The following is a 17,663-nucleotide window of genomic DNA, read 5'->3' as shown; positions in this document are numbered from 1 at the left end:
AGGCTCCTCGTGTAAACACCAGCAATGTCCATTTACTGAGGGGAACACGGGAAGAAGCTGACCTGCAAAAGGAAGAAGAAATGCGGAGTGGCTTTCCAAGCTTTTTTTTGCTACTTTTGGACATATTTGTAATGGCTATAAAAAAACAAGCTGCCTCACAAAAAAGAGAAAGGGTGGAAGTGTGCGTTTCCTATGGTTTCCCTGCACCTAGAGCTCAAGTTTGCCTGCTGCAGGAGGCCACGGCAGCTGCACAGCCAGCAACACGACTAGGAGGACTGAAGTTGAGTAATTGTGAGGAAAGGTCAAATTTTTATTCAGACTGAACCTGGTCTTTTTAACTAGGGGAAAAAAAAATAAAATCGACATGTTAACTCCTGTATATAAATGCCAATGACTCTTTGCAGCTTTCCTCGAAGCGGGCCTAAATACACACTTACATCCTTCCTGCCTCCTCCCCCTCCAAGCGAGCTCCTCCAGTGCCAGACCTTGTGCTTTTAGCTCTCCTGGCATGCAGTCCTATTCCACTGGCACTCAGACAGGGCCTTCAGAGTTGCAGGACTCAGAGGGTCAGCCCTATTTACCCACCACAGAGACTAAAACTGTCCTTGAGGAATCTGCAATGAACAGGGAACATGCATTAAGAATCTGCTTAATTCCCCATCTATTTAATTCCATACAGTAGCAATAAAAAGCATCTGGAGAAGGGGAGCTCAGGCAAAGAGTCTGCTCCCTTGCCTACAGCCAAGGCAGTCCATGCTTTTCAAGACCCCCTTGAGGGTCAGGTGAGTGAATTTGCTTCTCTGAGCAGCTCCAGTCAACTTCCACCTCCCCAACACGAGGCCCTGCCATATTCTCTTCTGGAAAACACTCAAGTCTGAGCCTTCTTGCCCATCCCTGGCTGAGAAGCTCTCTGTGAAGCTCAGCAAGACGCCTCAGAGCCAACGGCTCTTCCACTGCCCTACGACCAACTGAAAGTGTTTATTTGAGCCATTGTTTCTGCTCTGCTTGATTCGAGCTTCCTGCTACGCCAGGCCACCACAGCTGCCAGCAGCTCCCCCATCAGCAGGTCACCCAGAAACCATGACAGATGTGGAGCTGAGCTGTCACCAGCCCCTCAACTGACCTCACCGTTGAGGCTTCACCATCACCAACTTCTTCAAACATCACCACTGAGTAAGCTCTCATCACCCCAACATACAGGTACAGAAGAATTTAGAGAGCCGAAAGATTGGACCTGAAACCTGTCAAGAAGCAACAGAAGAAAAGCAGAGGGCAGAGCCCAGCACACAAGGTCGAGGTCCTAATTCTTGTCAAAGCAAGAAGTTCTGCCCAACCTGGTCTTGAAGAAAAGAGACGTGATCTCAGTGAAGGGGTGAGAGCTCCCAATGAACATTTTATGTCTTTACAAAATAATTCCTCCTGTTAAAGCACCAAACCTGAGGCTGGACATGCCCAGAGCAGAAGCAGGATTTTCCTCCCCTTTCTACATTGAAAAGGATGGAAGAGTTTTTTCCATTTTTCTTCTAGGAGTATAGTATCATAAAAATGGACAAGCCTAAAATTCACCTTCCAGCATAACGTACTTTTTTCATACAGCCAGTGACATTCAGAATTTGGGTCTGTTTCTGTTTCAAAGCTCAAGACTCCTCCATGGATCAGTAGCAGCAGGACACTAATTTATGCCTCAGCTTCATATTTTAAATACAAAATGACATCTACTGGGCTTTTCTTTCTTCAAATGAAAACAGATTCATAATTACTTCCAACAACAGTGCAAGATGGATATTCCCCAACTTAAAAGGGCCCCAGCGCAGCCCCTCCTGTTACACCATTCACACTGTCAACCAGTAAGGCTCGCAGCCTCTCCTCTGCGTTACACAGGCCCATTTGTAACACCACGCTGATGGAACACAAAAACAATTGAGGGTACTTTCAGACATCTTGCACACCACAAATTCTTGCATTCATTTTAAAATTCTTCTTGGCCCACACTGCCGAGCAGAATAAAGACATTAATTTAGCCCACAAAAAGACTGAGGTCAGCACTGGACACTGCCCAGTTCTTTTCAAGAGACCACACTGAAAACAAACCAGTGCCCTATATATACCTCTTACCTGGTGTGGTTTTATAGCACCTCTGTCATGGGCACGTAAGTGTCCTGAGCTGTTGGAAACAGAGGTCACATCTTACTTCAGTGACTGAGACTGAAAATTGCAGCTAGACACGTTTTCCCTGGTTGCAGAACATGCCAACGCCATCAGAAGTTCATTAAACTTGGCATCAAATTTCTAGAGAGGCACTGCTGACATTCATAACAAAACAAATACATCTTGTAAGAGGACGCCGTCAATCCCAGCTTCTCCACTCCCTCCTTAAAATGTCAATAAGGCAAGAAGATGTTTTGTGTCCCCCCAACCCGCAACTGAGCAACAGCCTTCGAGAGCTCAGCTGGACACCCATGTGTCCCTTTGCCCTAACGATTTGCCAGCAGCTCCCATTCCCCTGTGGCTGATGCTCAAAAAACCCACAGCAATTAAAGCACAATCCTTATTCCAGAAAGTTCCCTGGCTAGAACAGTGCTTTGAGCACAAGTGGCCTTTCCCTTCGTGTTGTCAGGTGCCCGGCTGGGTTAAATGAACTCCTTCCTGCAGCTGCACAAAAACCACATCAGAAAGTGACAGGCGGGAACATGACTGCATGGAATATTAGTCACAATGTGCTGGTGTGAAAATACTTTTCAATCAACGCACTTAAAACTGAAGACAGCTCCTCTTTCTGTACCGCTTGAAAACAAATGTGCTCAATGAATGGTGCTTCCCTCCCCCCCCCCGCCTTCCCCTCTCTCTTTGATAATGTCACGCAAAGTTAGCACAATAGATTGTGATGACTTCCTGATGATGGGAACATCCTCTCTTTCTCCCACTCATCCCACGTGCTGGTAAGTGATAAACGTTACTGGGTAGCTTCTTTGCCAGGGTAAAAAAACAAGACACCCAGCCAAGGATCCCACGTTCCATTCCTTCAGCATCGGTCATGAGTAGAGCTCTCACGAGCACCCTCTTCCTCTGCACCACTGCCAGGTAAACAATCATAATTTGTGCTTAGATTTTGCTTATCACATCCAAGACTGAACCCCGTGCCAAAACGTTTCTTTTGCTCCCTCTGTAATTTGTCACTGATGTAAACATTTGCCAAGGGTTATTCTGTGTAAGCACTGCACAGATTGTTGTCAAGTTAGAGAACAAAGAACAACCATTTTAACTGGCTCTAGCTAAACCCATACCTGCTCCCTTAGAGCTACAGTAGATACATGAGAGCATAACATAGGCTGCTGCGCCTCTAACATCAAGATTTTATTATTTTGGGTTGCACAAAATCATTCAGAATTCGAAAGAATATGGAGGCTCATTCTTGAAGTTAGCTTTTCCACCTTTATGTAAATCTTTTCCTGCATAATGCGTTATTGGATGGGATATGTTTGCTGCTACTGCGCCGTCTGACCTCTGCAGCCCACGTCTCTCCCTCACAGCTCCGACTCGAGCCTTCCCCGCCTGAGAGCTACCAGCATCCCTCTGCCAACTGGCAGTCCCCCAAGCTTAAGTTATAACTGCTATCACTAACTGTTGCTAAAAAGAGAGTCCTAAAAGCTACGATTAAAACAATACCTACCTCTCACCCAGCACTAATGAACCAGTAGACTGACTTCCAAGTGCTTGAGAAAGCAGGGCCCCACTTCACAGAGGTGGGAGAAGATGGACGGCAAAGCCCGACAACCAGTAGCCATCTGGAATCCCGGTGCTGTAGATGCTACAAGCCAGCTCTGCAGCTTGGATACATCTCATACCACATATGGACTTTTTTTACTTGCATTTCCCTCAACGCCACAGCTACTTATCATCTTTCTCTCTCAAAAGAGCTAAACCATAACGTAAGCAAGCACAACTCAGGGCACAGTTTCACAGTACACAAAATCCAACGCAACCTCAGGCTGCAAAGCTGCAGTTCCACCCTCCTCCTTTAAATTAGCTGCATGATCACGGGCTTGGTTCTGCACGTAAGTCAGTGGGGGAGAACAAAACAAGTCTGGTTTTCCCAAGCTCTCTCTTCTTCAGTGGTTTGGTCTTGTGTCCCATCAGCTTGCTTGACTGACCCACCAGCCTGGCAGCCACAGAAGCAGCAGGATCACCATGTGAAGAGAAGCACCACCGCTGCGTGAGTCTCAGGGTCCAAACACAGTGTTTGCTGTAGCTGTGTCAGACTTTTAAATGCACAAGATTCTCGGGGGGAAAAAAACAAAAAAAAAATATCTGATTTTATCAGTAAGTTTTCTAATTTGTCACCAAGAAAAAGTTGTAGTAATTACATCTCATTGACTTTAACTATCAAGAGCACTTTTTCAGAACTTACAACTGTTGCTTTTGTAGAACAATAGATACCCATCTCAAGTCATCTAAAAAAACGTCATGTTACAGTCAAAGCATTAGAAATGCTTCCATATCTCTCCTAAATAACAAAGTTCAAGAAAAAGAAGTAACAAAAACCCACCCAGACAATGCATAAGATTAATGAACCTGTGTGCACAGCGTCCTCACCAAACCTATCTTTCATAGACTACAACTCCAGAAATTAAAAAGAAACTCCTACTTGTCTTTAATTACCTGTTCCTAGAGAAAAAGAATCTGTATCTGTTAACGAGTGATCTCTTGCCTACATGTAACTTAAACTCTTAGTTCAGAGTACTTAGTAAGTTTGCTACAGAACATGGTCTTCAATTCCCTCATTTCCCAATTTTACACTGCTGCCATACTACTCATTCAGAACACTCCTACCTCCAGCCAGAGCTTGAATATTATAGGACAACAGTGCTTGTAAATGTTATTTACACATAAGGTTTTATTTTATCATAATTTTCAGTTCCATACTTTCAACATGTCAGAAGGACTAGCTTTAAGCAAGTGGTTTTCCCACCAAAAAGAAGCTGTGATTTGAGAAGAGATGACCGCTATCATTAATGAGATGCTTCTCAGAAAACTCCACAGTTCTCTTTTCAGAGTGAAAAGAAGCTATCTAAATTATTAAATTATCTAAATCACATTTGCAAGCCATCTGATTTAATTATATTATTATCAGCTTCACACTTTGGACCTGATAGCTGTAGGCCTTCTTTTCCAAAATATGGCAGAGGAAGCATCCCCTTTTGAAAAATTCTGAGAGACCTTATGCCTCCTCTGCCATACTTAGGGTTAGACACACCAGAAAAAAGCATTTTCTAGAAGACAACACTACTTAAGAAGAAAAAGCTCTTCAATCTGTACTCAGAGAACACAAAGGAGATGAGTTTTACCCATTCCCTAACAGTTTGTGAAGTGGTAAAAAGATTATCCAGGACTCCCTCTTTTTTTGGTCTGGGGAACTGCAGACAAAGATGAGTTCAAGCACACTGCCACACTTACACAGCCCGTCCAACACATCTGATTGCGTCAGACCTACCTCCCATGTGCTGTGCAGATGGTCCATACACATGCAACAAGGCTGAAGCGTGAGATGTGCAGGGGCACAAGCCCAGCACTGAGGAATCGGGGATTTCTGGACATCTGACAGCCCAGATGAGGCTTTTGCCTTTTCACCAACAGCCACAGTTGTCATATGAAAGCCCAAATCAATAACTTTTTACCAGGAAAACTCAAAGGTGCGTCAGCTCTGTATGTTAGCCATTGAAAATCTGAAAAATTTCTGAAGGATCTTTTTGAAGCTCTACATCGGCTCTTCCATGTTCAAAGAGAACATAAGCCAAACATCCCAGTGAGGGTGAGCAGGAGAGAATCTACTTCTTCATTCCCTGAAGAGCTACTTTCAAGACTGACTCCGATGTACTTCCGCAGCGCTGAACTTCAAATATCCTAGCACTTTTCTGAAGGTCACAACTTCTGTCAGCAAGTCTTTGGAAAGCCTCAAGGAAATGTTGAGCACTGTAGCTGATCTCCATTGCAAGCGCTTCTGAGGCTGCAAACTATTGTTCAAAATATGGTAACAAGGGTACAGCCCAACGATCAACAATTCAGATGGAAGTTCAATGAGTGAGTCGTGGTAACTCTAATCCACTCACTCCATTTCTATTGCACCGAGCCACAGTGGCCTCAAAGTTTCCCGGAAAGCTGAGTACTTCTTTCTCCTTGCTTGTATCTACAAATGGATCTCTAGAACAAATTGATCAAAAGCGAGAAGGCATTTGAAAATGACCTGGCAGAAGAACTCATAATTGAAAATTAAGTAGTTCACCTTCAGTTTCCATGTAGTTTAGGATGGACATAAGCAAGAATTAAATTCTGTGGACTGGATTAAGCAAAAGGAAAGGCTATGACCCAAGAATCCTCTTTCTGACCTTAAAAACTCTTATAAATTCCTTGCCATATACTGCTGTTATGCTGATTTGTTTTACAATTACTTGAGCACCTTTTTCAGCTGAAATTAATCTGATTTGGGAATTAGATAAATTTGCCAGCCCCAGTAATTGCTCTTCAAATACATCATTTTCTATTCGGGTAAAAAAAAAAATAAAAATCTTATTTCTTGCCCACACCACCACAGTTTGGCACAGTTCATACACTTGATTACAGGGTATTCTACTATACTATAATTCAACATTTCATCCAGGCTTCCAGAGGTAGATGACACATCCAGTCAGGAACAACGCCCACACAAATTAATTTACTAGTAAATGATACGTTTCATACTTCTAGAGCAGCATTGAAATAAGGGCTAATAATGTTCTCATATAGAAACATTCATGCCCTAATCACACAGAAACATTAAGGAAACCCTACCCTTCATAAAGAGCAAGATGGACAGATTAATTGCACTAAGGCTTTGTAATACTTTCAACATGAAGTCATCTCTGCAGATCACATCTGATTGTTATCAGAATGCTAATTATAGGGCTGCTGAGACAAGGTCAACCCCCCTCCCCCGGCCTACCACCTAGCATCTTTAAGTCATCAGTGCAACTCCAAATATTTGCAAATAATACTAACCTATCTAAAATGAACGTGGAATTTGCTGAACAGCTTTTTAGCTAACATTCCTGACACCTCCTCTCCACCCCCCCGCCCAGTTCTCACTTAGGGGTAGAGTTGATACCTTGAAATTTTCAGTTCAGTGTTAAAACAGGAGGTAAGAATGCCTGTAAAGTGACTTTTCCTGTATCAACACACTCCGGCAGGGAGGGAGAAGACTATTTTCAGACTACGTTAACCCCAGACATTTAAAAAGATAAATCATACCATTTTCAATCTTTGTTTGACTAAACCAAACAAGCAATGCTTTTCCAGTTTCCTCCTCAAGGCTCTCGCCTCCCCAGGCACCCTTACAGCCCTCCTGTCGTACTATGAACTCACCTGCCTTGAACATAATGAGAACTTCACATGGGGTGTCAGACAAAATCATCTCTCAGCCATGCTCAGTACAATCAGGTTGTTCCTATTTCTGCTGGAAGTACCTTGTGTGATACGAAGAAAGCAAGGATCAGCCTGGGGTGTATCTCAAATCTGTTTCATGCCCAAATTCAGTATCAAGTCTGCTAACTCTGGAATGGACCTTCAATACCTCTTATTCCTATTTGAAAACCTACAATGTTTTCAGGGGTGGCAGGGCGGGTGGTTTTTGTTTATTTGCTGTTGTTTTGAGGGGTTTTTCCCCACCTGGGGAGACAAGGCTAGAATGAGAAACCCAATTTCCTAGTTTAAACAAGCTGTGACAAGAAACTGAATTCTATTTCTTCTGGTACCTGATAATCATAAGCTTCAGGCACTAATCATGATGAAAGCATTAATATACGGCTTAGCATACTAAGACTTCTGATCTTCAGTGTCAGTCTCTCTAAGCACCTAAATTCTGTAATAATACAAACCTTTCTGACTGCTGGATGCCTGTTTGATTTTTTACTTTTCCTTGGAAATTTGGTGGCGAGAAGGATTCCAGTTTCGATCTTTTCTCAAAAGGTCATAAGAAACCAAAGCATAAGAGAAGGGAACATGCTGGAACTGATTTCACACATATATTCTAGGAGCAAGGGATTGGTCTTTTTTATGACACCAAATGAAGCAGTGCTTGTTAACACAACAGATTTCAGGCTGTCACAAGTGCAGACAATCTTTCCTCTTCCTTAATAACTGCTAGATCACTTCATAAAGTTCATGTACAACAGAGCACTGGCCATCTGCCTTGGGCACACACAGCAAAACGTTCATTCTGTGTATTTAAACAACAGTCGTGAAGCTTTTTCAAAACCATTTTCCCATTTTGATGCTGGCTGTTTAAAACATCACCCCATCACTCGAGAATTCAAGCTACTTGCGTATCAGGCTGGAGAAAAACGAGCAAGATCAACTGAAGGACAAGAAGGTAGTTGCCAGCTTAACAACCCTGCATATTTATTTCTGTGTGATGGTGCCTGTTAAGATTCCAGTCTTTATAAATAACACTTCATCACAGAAGAGAGAAGAAATAAAGAGCCTGATGGATTGCCACAGTCCTCATCAATCTCATAATTCCAAGATGCCAAAGACTATTATTTCAGGTACCGATTTCTTCACAGAACAGCACGTTCCCTAGCTTTTCTAAAAAGCATGGCAGCATGACATTAAATCCCTTGAAAATTCAAGTGGCATTTCAACCCAGGTTCTTCCCCATTTCAGAAATGTTACATTCCAAAGAATTCTCAGACATCTTTCCCTGGATTTGAGACATTGCTAATTTAACTCTGTGAACCAAAAGGCTCAATTTTGCTTGCAAGTTAACACAGCATCATCTAGAAATTATTTATATGTTGCATCAAATCTAAACAGATGTCTATTTTCACTGTTGGCAGGCTTCATTTAACAGGTTTACCTGTGACCCTCTGAGACCTTCCCTTTAATGGGATGAAAGGTAACTTAGTGGTCTGATCCATATGAGCACATGAACCTTGAAGCAAAGGCCTGAAGACGAAGAAGCACTTTGGACTTAATAAAGCCATTCCTATTTAGCTGGCCTAATTCAGTTTAGTCAGGTGTGTCATTCTCGGGGCATGTCCACTGAAAACAGGTTTCACAAATATTTTTGGAAACTCAGCTTTGATATCACAAACCATAACTAAGAGGAATGGCAACAAACATCTCACTCAGCTGAGTACTAAAACAAAACCAAAGACCAAGCAAAAAACTTACAAACAAAACTTTCCTTTATTTGAGTCCATTTTCTGACGGGACACCGATCAACTGTGACTGAAGCACGGTATGAATCCCAGAGACTCTCAATCTTTCTTCTCAGAGAGGGATGGAGCTAGGAAGAGTGACTGTGGTACATCACCCAGTAGAAGGTATGTGTGCTTGCAGCAGATACACACCATGAGTCTAATTGCAACCTTGGTTAATGGGATCCTGCACTGCACCAACCTAGTCCCCAGCCAGGCAATGTCCTTCCAAGGTTTCTGGCCCAGGATTCATTCATTCCTGGTGATGGAACAGCTTCCTGCACTTAGACAGCTTTTCCCTTTATCATCACCTTCAAGGTACCTTGTCCTTTAATTTCCACCAGGGAATGTCACAGAATCGCAGAATCGCTCAGGTTGGAAAAGCCCCTCAGGATCATTGAGTCCAACCCTCAGCCCGACTCTACAAAGTTCTCCCCTACCCCACATCCCCCCACAGCTCATCCCAACGGCCCTTAAACCCCCCCAGGGATGGGGACTGCCCCCTCCCTGGACAGCCTGTTCCACTCTCTGACCACTCTTGCTGGGAAACATTTTCCCTCCTGCCCAGCCTGACCCTCCCCTGTGGCAGTTTCCAGCCGTTCCCTCTTGTCCTGTCCCTGATCCCCTGGGAGCAGAGCCCAGCCCCAGCCTCTCTGCAATGTCCTGTCAGGAGCTGCAGAGAGGGATGAGGGCTCCCCTCAGCCTCCTCCTCCTCACACTGAACACTCCCAGCTCCTGCCCTGCCTCCTCACAGGATTGATTCTCCAGCCCTTCCCCAGCCTCGTTGCCCTCCTCTGCCCTCGCTCCAGCCCCTCCAGATCTCTCTGGGATTGAGGTGCCCAAACCTGGACACAACCTCCAGGTGTGGCCTCACCAGTGCAGAGTATGTCAAACCTTTATGAGCTGTCTCTACCACTGCCAGCCCTCTCACCTCTAAAAAAAGCCACGGACCCTGCCCATGGCAAACCCATCCTTCCCTCAGGGTGAAACAAAACCATGTCCATGACCTCTGCAGGCCACACTCCCCAGCACATTTTGCCACTAGGTGACAGGTCCCTTCGATAAAACATAGTTTGTCTTCGACAAAACAGCACAGTTGCAGTAAAGGTCAAAAAGCCACAAAGCATTCACAAAAACCAAAATGGAATTCCTAAATCCCCAAATTGCTGAACATGTTTTGCTTCACACACCTGGTGACATGAATGGCTGAATCACAATTTATGAGTCTTAAATTATGGGCTAAGCTACAATGTGCTTGTATGTATAATGCTTGTGTAGAAAAGTGCTTTTCTTGTTAGTCTGTCAAATGCACTAGACTTGCTGCTTATAGAAAATAATGATTTAACTCCTATCCGTAATTTTAAACAGCTGAAATACATTAGGAGACACTATGTGGTGTATGTGTGGCTTCAAAAGTTATTTACTTGCCAAATATTAAAGGATGTCTTTGTGGACATCTTAACTACATACTAAGAGAAGCCCATTACAGTGACTTTTTGCAGCAAGCTAGTAAAGAAAAAAAAAAGCCAAAACAAACAAATAAAGCAAAAAAATCCATACAAACTTTATTCTGGAATATTTGTTCAAAATAATGAGCTATTCCCAAAGAGGAATTTACAGGTCTGAAACAACCCATACACTGTAATTGGCTATATAGCAAACCAATTACTGATATTAATGCCTGCCTGGACAAAAGTTGGTTAACTATTGAGAATAGTTAAGAATATAAAAGTAGTTTTTATTATATTTGAAAATTGGGGTGAGCTTCCCCATAGGTGTGCTTAGACCCAGATATTTTTTATTTCATTGTATACAGTAAAAAGTGTTCCGTTTTCAAAATTGTTGTCAGTCTGGGATTCCTGTGGCAATAAAAGCTACAGATAACACCGCACTGAAATTTGTTTTTAGGGCAAAGCATAAGAGCCCTCCCAGTAATGCACTTTCAAATACATTTTAAGCACAGTTTATCTAGGAACTACATTTGCCTTTAAGGGTATACAGGATACTTCGAGTAGCACATCCCCTTTGCCAATATTGGATGTCTAATAAGAAATGCTGAAGATCTTTTCATTCAAAGCTTCTCTGAAAGGAGCTTAGATTGCTTTCAGCTTCCCTTTTGCTTTCACAGAAAGAAGCTAGTCCTAGATGTTCAAGTGTGACTAAGTAATGTTTCGATACTCAGCTTCAGATACTTTGAAAGACGCAAATTTTGAGAAGCTTAGCATCTTGTGCAGGAAAAATAATCTTAAGGGACTGAAATGAGAGTTTTGGAGGCACACAAAACCACAGGCCCTTTCTGAAAATGTATCTCTCTTCCCCAGCCTTTACCTATTCTACTTGTTTCCTACTCCCTATTATTTACCATCACCTATCAGAGGGGTCTTTAAATTCTCTCCCTGCCACCCAAACCAGATATTCTCCACCGATAAGGAATTCACATAAAGTAGCCCTCTCCCCTCTTCATTTCCTTCATTCCTCCAAGTCTTACCTAGTATTTAGTGCTGGTTAACATTTGCCTTCAAACTAATCTTGGCAGAAAGCCTCCATTTTACAGATCGCAAAACTGAGGCAGACACTCCTGGCAAAGAGAGCACACGCAGCTCTGTTAAACTCAACAGCAGCTGGTGTTGCTTAAGACTTTGAACTAGTTATAACTCAGAGCTACAGCACTGTCATGGCAGAGAGGGATGTGGGATGCAGCAAATGAAGATCTCCTGTCTACAGGCAGGACCCTCAACTCCCCCACCCAGAAACAGAGGAGCTCTTTTGTCCTCACACTGTTAGACACTAAAGGTTTTGGTTTGGTGTTGGTTTTTTTTTTTTTTTTTTACATAGAACACCCAAGAATAGGCAGATCGAGATTGTTTTATCCCTGCTTAGCAAGTCGTAGTTCACCCCTGAAATTTTTGCACGAACTATTAACATTCTCTGCAAGGCACTTCATCAACTCTGTCTCCATCATTAAACGCTCTGTGGCAAAAGCTCCAGGGTGCAGCTAAGATCAGTTTTAACCTCCTAACTAGCTATAACAGCCTTTTATACCTTAGTATAACACATTATCTATTGGGTTTTAAAAACTTTTTCCTAGCCTACGCATGGAACAAGCTCACATGGGTCCAACATACCATCAGTACACAGGCTAGATTCCGTTCCCAGACCCATCTCAACAGAATGCCCCCAGAAGTCAGTAACGTGGCAATTCATCCAATAAGCTAAAAATTTTCATCCTACAAAATACCAAAGCGTAGAGGAATTGCCCAGAAAATGCTGCACACGGGCTTTTTTCTTGAAAACTGTCAAATTTTGTGAGATGCCATAACCCTGGATTAACACACACATAAATCCCAAATTGCTGCTCTGTTTTTTTTCAAACTGATAAGGAGAAAAAATTAAAAGGATTCCTAAATATTTCAGTGGTCCTGGAATTAATGCAGTATTGCAACAGATAGTTAGTCAGCTGCCAAAAATTAATATGAAACATAATATTTAATGCATAGTGGTTATTTTTTCTTAAAAAGATGCAAGCACGTCCTTTTTCTTTTGGCAGTGAAAACAAAGCCTATTGTCATAAAAATCAATCCCTTCCAAAACCAACAGTTTGAGTCCGAGTAAGTGTAACTAGTTGAGTCAACTACCTTCAATCACATCTTCAATTCTTTCCCTTTCAAGGAACTGCCTGGGTAAATGTATTTCTTCTTAAGACAGAACTGTCAGAACAACCTGGAAGCTGCACAGGTTCTATGTTTTGGAGAAGACACGGATCCAGCCAACACACTGCAAAGAAATTCTGGCTAAACTGAGAAATGGGATGGAGAGCAAAGCTAGACTGCTTTGGTCCCCAAAGTAAGGGAACGCCAGATGGCTCGACTTAGATCTGCACTAACTACTGTCATGCAATGTTTTTGTTTTCCTTAGCTTATTCTCTTCCCTATTAAGAACCATTTTCGTTCAGACTGTGAGCTGATTTACAAACCACCACATCAATTATGAGTTATCGAGGACCAATAAATTTACAACAGTACTTTTGAGTTTTGCCAGCAACCAGGAAACATTTTTTCTGGCCACACAGACAACGAGCAAAAGATATTTGCCCTGGGACATTTTGTCTAGGAAAGACTAAAAAAAAATCCTGGCTGCAGGCAGTATGACTGTAGCACACTATACAGTAGGGCTGTTGCTGCACTGAGTACCTCAGTGACAGTCTGAAAAGTGAACGTACCTCAGGTAAATGGTAAGAAATCAGGGATTGAAGCTCACCAGTATTTTGTAGGCAAGTTAAAAGCACCAGTCACTCGGTAAGTCTGTTATCAGGAGAAAAACACTTCAATACTTACAGTGTTAAAGAAAGGAAAAAAGAGTAGTACTGACTACTAAAATGAGGATGAAAAAATTTGCTGTCCAGATCATGCACACATTACGCTTTTCAAAATACACTTCATTTTCTCTTTCGTTTTTACTCTTTACGAATGGTCACAGCTTTGCCTACATGGCAAAACGAAATCATTGCTGACAAATGGGTGCAGCCAAATGTGATTTTCTTTGTCTACACTTGTAACGAGACACATACCCTGCTCTAGTTCAGCTGCACCCCTTGTTGTCAACAACTGTCAACAGCGGTTCAGTTTAGTGCACCAAGGAGAGCCCAAACAATTTGGAAAGAATGATTTCAGCTGAGTGTGTCCCACACGGCTCCTCCAGAACACACACGCAGAACAGCCAATGCAAGAAAAACATTTAAAAATTATTAGGGAAATGAACAGTAAAAACCCACCAGATCTGGCAGAGGGATTGAAGGCATCTGAAGTTACTTAAGTGTTTTGACAAAAAAAAAAAAAAAAAAAATTTCAAAAAAAACCCCCAAACTCAACCCAATCAATCTGTCACTTGCCTGAGTTAGAGCTGCCCATTTCTCCTTCGTCAGTGATAAAGAAGCTAGTGTCAGTATCATATCGTGATTTTATTTATTTTAAATGGAAAAAAAAATCATAAGCCTTACGACCCAGAAGAAAACATCACCATAGCTAAATCGGAAGGGATTCTGCCACTTGCCCCTATGGAAGGCAAATCCAACTACTGCAGATTGCACTAGTGGTGTCTACCATGACTTTAAATCATGTCGATATTCCCTCTCACACTTTAACAGCCAAAAGAATTACAATCTGCTTGGATTAATGCAGTACACTGTCATTAGCCTGGCAATTAAATCCCATTTCTGAGATTGTGTGATCTGAGTCACCAACATCTGCAAATATCTTTACATCTTGTGTAATAGCTGGCCTCAGATCTTGATACACCAAAGTAAAAAGGCCTTTTTACTGGTTATTTTGGACGTACAACTTCATGATGACAGCAGCTTCTCAAAACAGCCCATGAATCAAATTTATTATCCAGTTTGTCACGTGGGATTTTCTTAACTCTAAGCCAATAAAGCAACAACGAATCAAGGTCATTGTTTATATTACACGAATAAAAATTAACCACCTGTTCAAAAATTTTTCTTTTGACATTGAAAGGTATTTGGTCTCATAGGCTTTTGACATACGCAGCATTCAACAGTTCTTCTACACACCTGAAAGCATGTGAGAAAACACTCTTGAATAGCATCTCCTGTGCCAGTCTGTTTTGACTTCAAAAATAAAATAAAAAAAATATCTGTCCGCTATCCTACTGCTTCAGACATCAGTAGTTACATATGAGAATGATCATCCAGTTGCAGGATGCTCACCCCAGGAATTAATTTCCTCTGCAACAGTATCACTGAATATTTAAGCAGATCAGTGATTTTCAAACGATGGTTTAGTGGTAAAAACAGCAGCACAGGAAGATCTTTTTGCCATACGGATCAGAGAAGAGGCAGCACGTTATAGGCTTGCAGAACAAAGTCTAGCTCTACAAATCCACTGAAGAAGGAAATACATACCGCCTTCTCCAACCATGGTAAGATAACCATTTCCTTCTTTAAATTAGAGCCTTGAGGCATAATGAAATGCATGCTACACAGACCTAAAGAAGGATTGTTACCTTTAAAAATTCCAGTCATCTTTTACTTCTTCAGCAGTTACTTGCAGTACTTGCCATAGCAGAGGAACAGGCGCTGTTTATGGTCAGGAACCATATGGCATAACCCATAAACACACCACCTAACAGTAACCACAGTGAAAGCCAGGAAACTGCTTGAAGTGTGCACCCACAAAGTTTCTCTACAGGGTTTCCTTTGGAGTGGGCTGCTGCAAGCGACCATGGCTATCTACAAGGAGGACAAGATGGCCACAGTGATGCCCCAAGCCCTTCCCCACCAGAAGCGGGCGCGCTGCAGGCAGTACCTCCTTGATCCGCTTCACGAGCGCGTTCTGATCAAAAGCAACCGCCTCTGCACACTGGTGAAGATGATCCTGGTACCGGAGACACAGCTGCAGCACCTGCTGGGGGTCCAGCTTTTCCAGTTTGGTGTTGGTCTGAGAGGTCTGCCCACTGAGGAGTCCTACAAGGCAAGGGAAGGACCACAGTTAATCTGAATATTCATACAATTTAGCCACAAGCAGAGAGACAGCAGAAGAAACCCAGAAGAAAAGTTTTATACAGGGTAATATAAAACTAATTTGGGATCTTAGGCTACTAAATGGATTTTAGCAACACAGGATACAGTGAAGGCTAAAAATGTGAAAGGTGTGGATTGAAGATTTATGGATGTTTAGGATTTATAGCAGTGTAAAGAACAGTTTGCCACACAGCTTAGCCCTCCTTGACACAAGTTAAAACAGAGACTCTAGATGCAGGCCCATAATGCACATCAGTCTGGTTTTCAGCCACACGCTGTGTAAAGCGAGTCCTGTTTCTTCTCCTCCACAAACAATCCTAAACTGTGAAAACTTAACCCCCTCCTTGTTTATGTATATCAGAAGGGGAAAGAGTTGAGGTCTGCATTCTCATATGGGCACAGGACTCAAACTATTTTCATTAGAATCATGCTGTCAAAACCAGAGCTCTAAAAATTCACTGGTGCCCCCCTCAAAAAACCTGAATAAAAAATGACCAACCTAAGTTAAATTATTGGGGGTGAAATGCCCCCATTTTGCTTACCTTGCCTTTTTTAAGAACCCTTTCACCTTCTAGGATTTTTCTTTACAATCTCAAAGATCAGCAATATACTTCTTTTTTTAAAATACGGAATTAAGATCCTTACCTACTTGCATGACCAAGTTTCACAAAAAGCTCACCAAAAAAAAAAAGTATTAGACTTAAAATTGGGTCACCGGTAATATCCTGAGGAGCAAAATTGTCCAGAGCCATTTCTCCTGCCCATTGCTTGCTGCCTACATAGCACAACTTGAGAACCTTTGCTGAGCTCAAGTATACATGTGCCATACTGATCACTTTTCCCAAAGCGGTTGGAAAAAATGATGCTAAACTCTAAGGCTACCCTTTTTGTTTTCTTTTTTTTTTTTTTTTTTCCTATTTCATTTACTTTCATTTCATTTTCCTTCAGCATTAGCACAACTTTTTTTCTTGTTGGGACACCATCTGTGACAAACAGCGCATACATGCAATCTGCTTTTCCCAAAACTATGTAAACTGAATTCAGTGACTGCATGCATGTGCCCTTTGGGACTCTCAGTTTACAGACAGGAAAAGACATTAAAACAGCAAATGTAAGCAAGTATCACACTAAGCAATTAAAAAGTAATAAATGCCAGCTATTTGGATTGGGAAAGTTCTTCTAAGAACGTACCTCAGTGGGAAATGGAAACTATTTTGGTTGGCCCCCATGTCTATTGGAAGCTACAACTGGTGACACCGAGTTCTTGCCAAAACACAAGAACAAGATAGAAACCAAGACATAAGTCAGAAGCATCTTATGAATTTGAGAAAGTTAAACCTCCTTGAAAACATTTGCAGACAGAAATGAAAACAAAACTAGGGCAGCAACTTCATCAAATACAATGAAGTAGGTTTACTTTTCATCAACACTCAACATTCTATTCTCTCAGGATGCTCTCAATTACCTTTTGCACAAAACCTTTTCTTTCCTCATTTTAAGAGGGGAAAAAAAAAAAAAAAAAGATAATTTTGTTTTACTGACTTGTTGCCCACTACAACTGTGCTGTCTGAGTCAAGAGGTCAGGAGAGGAAATAGACACTTCACCATTTAGTCTCAAATCCCTGTATTAGTAATAGTCAAATTATTTTTCATGTTTTGGAAAGAATCATCTCAAACAAAATCTTAGGTCCACCAATATCAATCGCAAATCTTTCAAGTTTACTTTCAGCTGAAGTGTAAAACTTTAACCAAATCCACTGAAGCAAATCCACTGAAGGAAGTAAGACTCTTTAAAAATGCGTATGTTACGTGTTCTAGTGCTTCCTCAGTTTGTTGATTCTGATCTTCCATAAAATTATCTTGCCAGGAAAAACGTTCAAATAATGTTGTCAACT

The 17,663-nt window shown here is 41.9% G+C and overlaps 1 protein-coding gene across 4 annotated transcripts in view; it reads right to left on the bottom strand.

The window, feature by feature from the left end:
• Positions 1-17,663, bottom strand: part of BORCS5 (BLOC-1 related complex subunit 5) — an 81,019-nt gene that overhangs the window by 16,551 nt on the left and 46,805 nt on the right. For all 4 annotated transcript variants that reach the window (XR_012633366.1, XR_012633365.1, XR_012633364.1 and 1 more), the window contains exon 3: positions 15,554-15,711. Coding sequence is in view for 1 of the 4 variants with exons in the window: in XM_074901805.1 (XP_074757906.1) it covers positions 15,554-15,711 (158 nt within the window). In the remaining 3 variants the exon portion in view is untranslated. The remainder of the gene's footprint in view (positions 1-15,553; positions 15,712-17,663) is intronic.

This window comes from Athene noctua, chromosome 3 (assembly GCF_965140245.1).
Source record: "Athene noctua chromosome 3, bAthNoc1.hap1.1, whole genome shotgun sequence".
Lineage (NCBI taxonomy): Eukaryota > Metazoa > Chordata > Aves > Strigiformes > Strigidae > Athene > Athene noctua.
The sequence above is the reverse complement of the archived record's forward strand: the minus strand, read 5'-3'. Positions and strand labels throughout refer to the sequence as shown.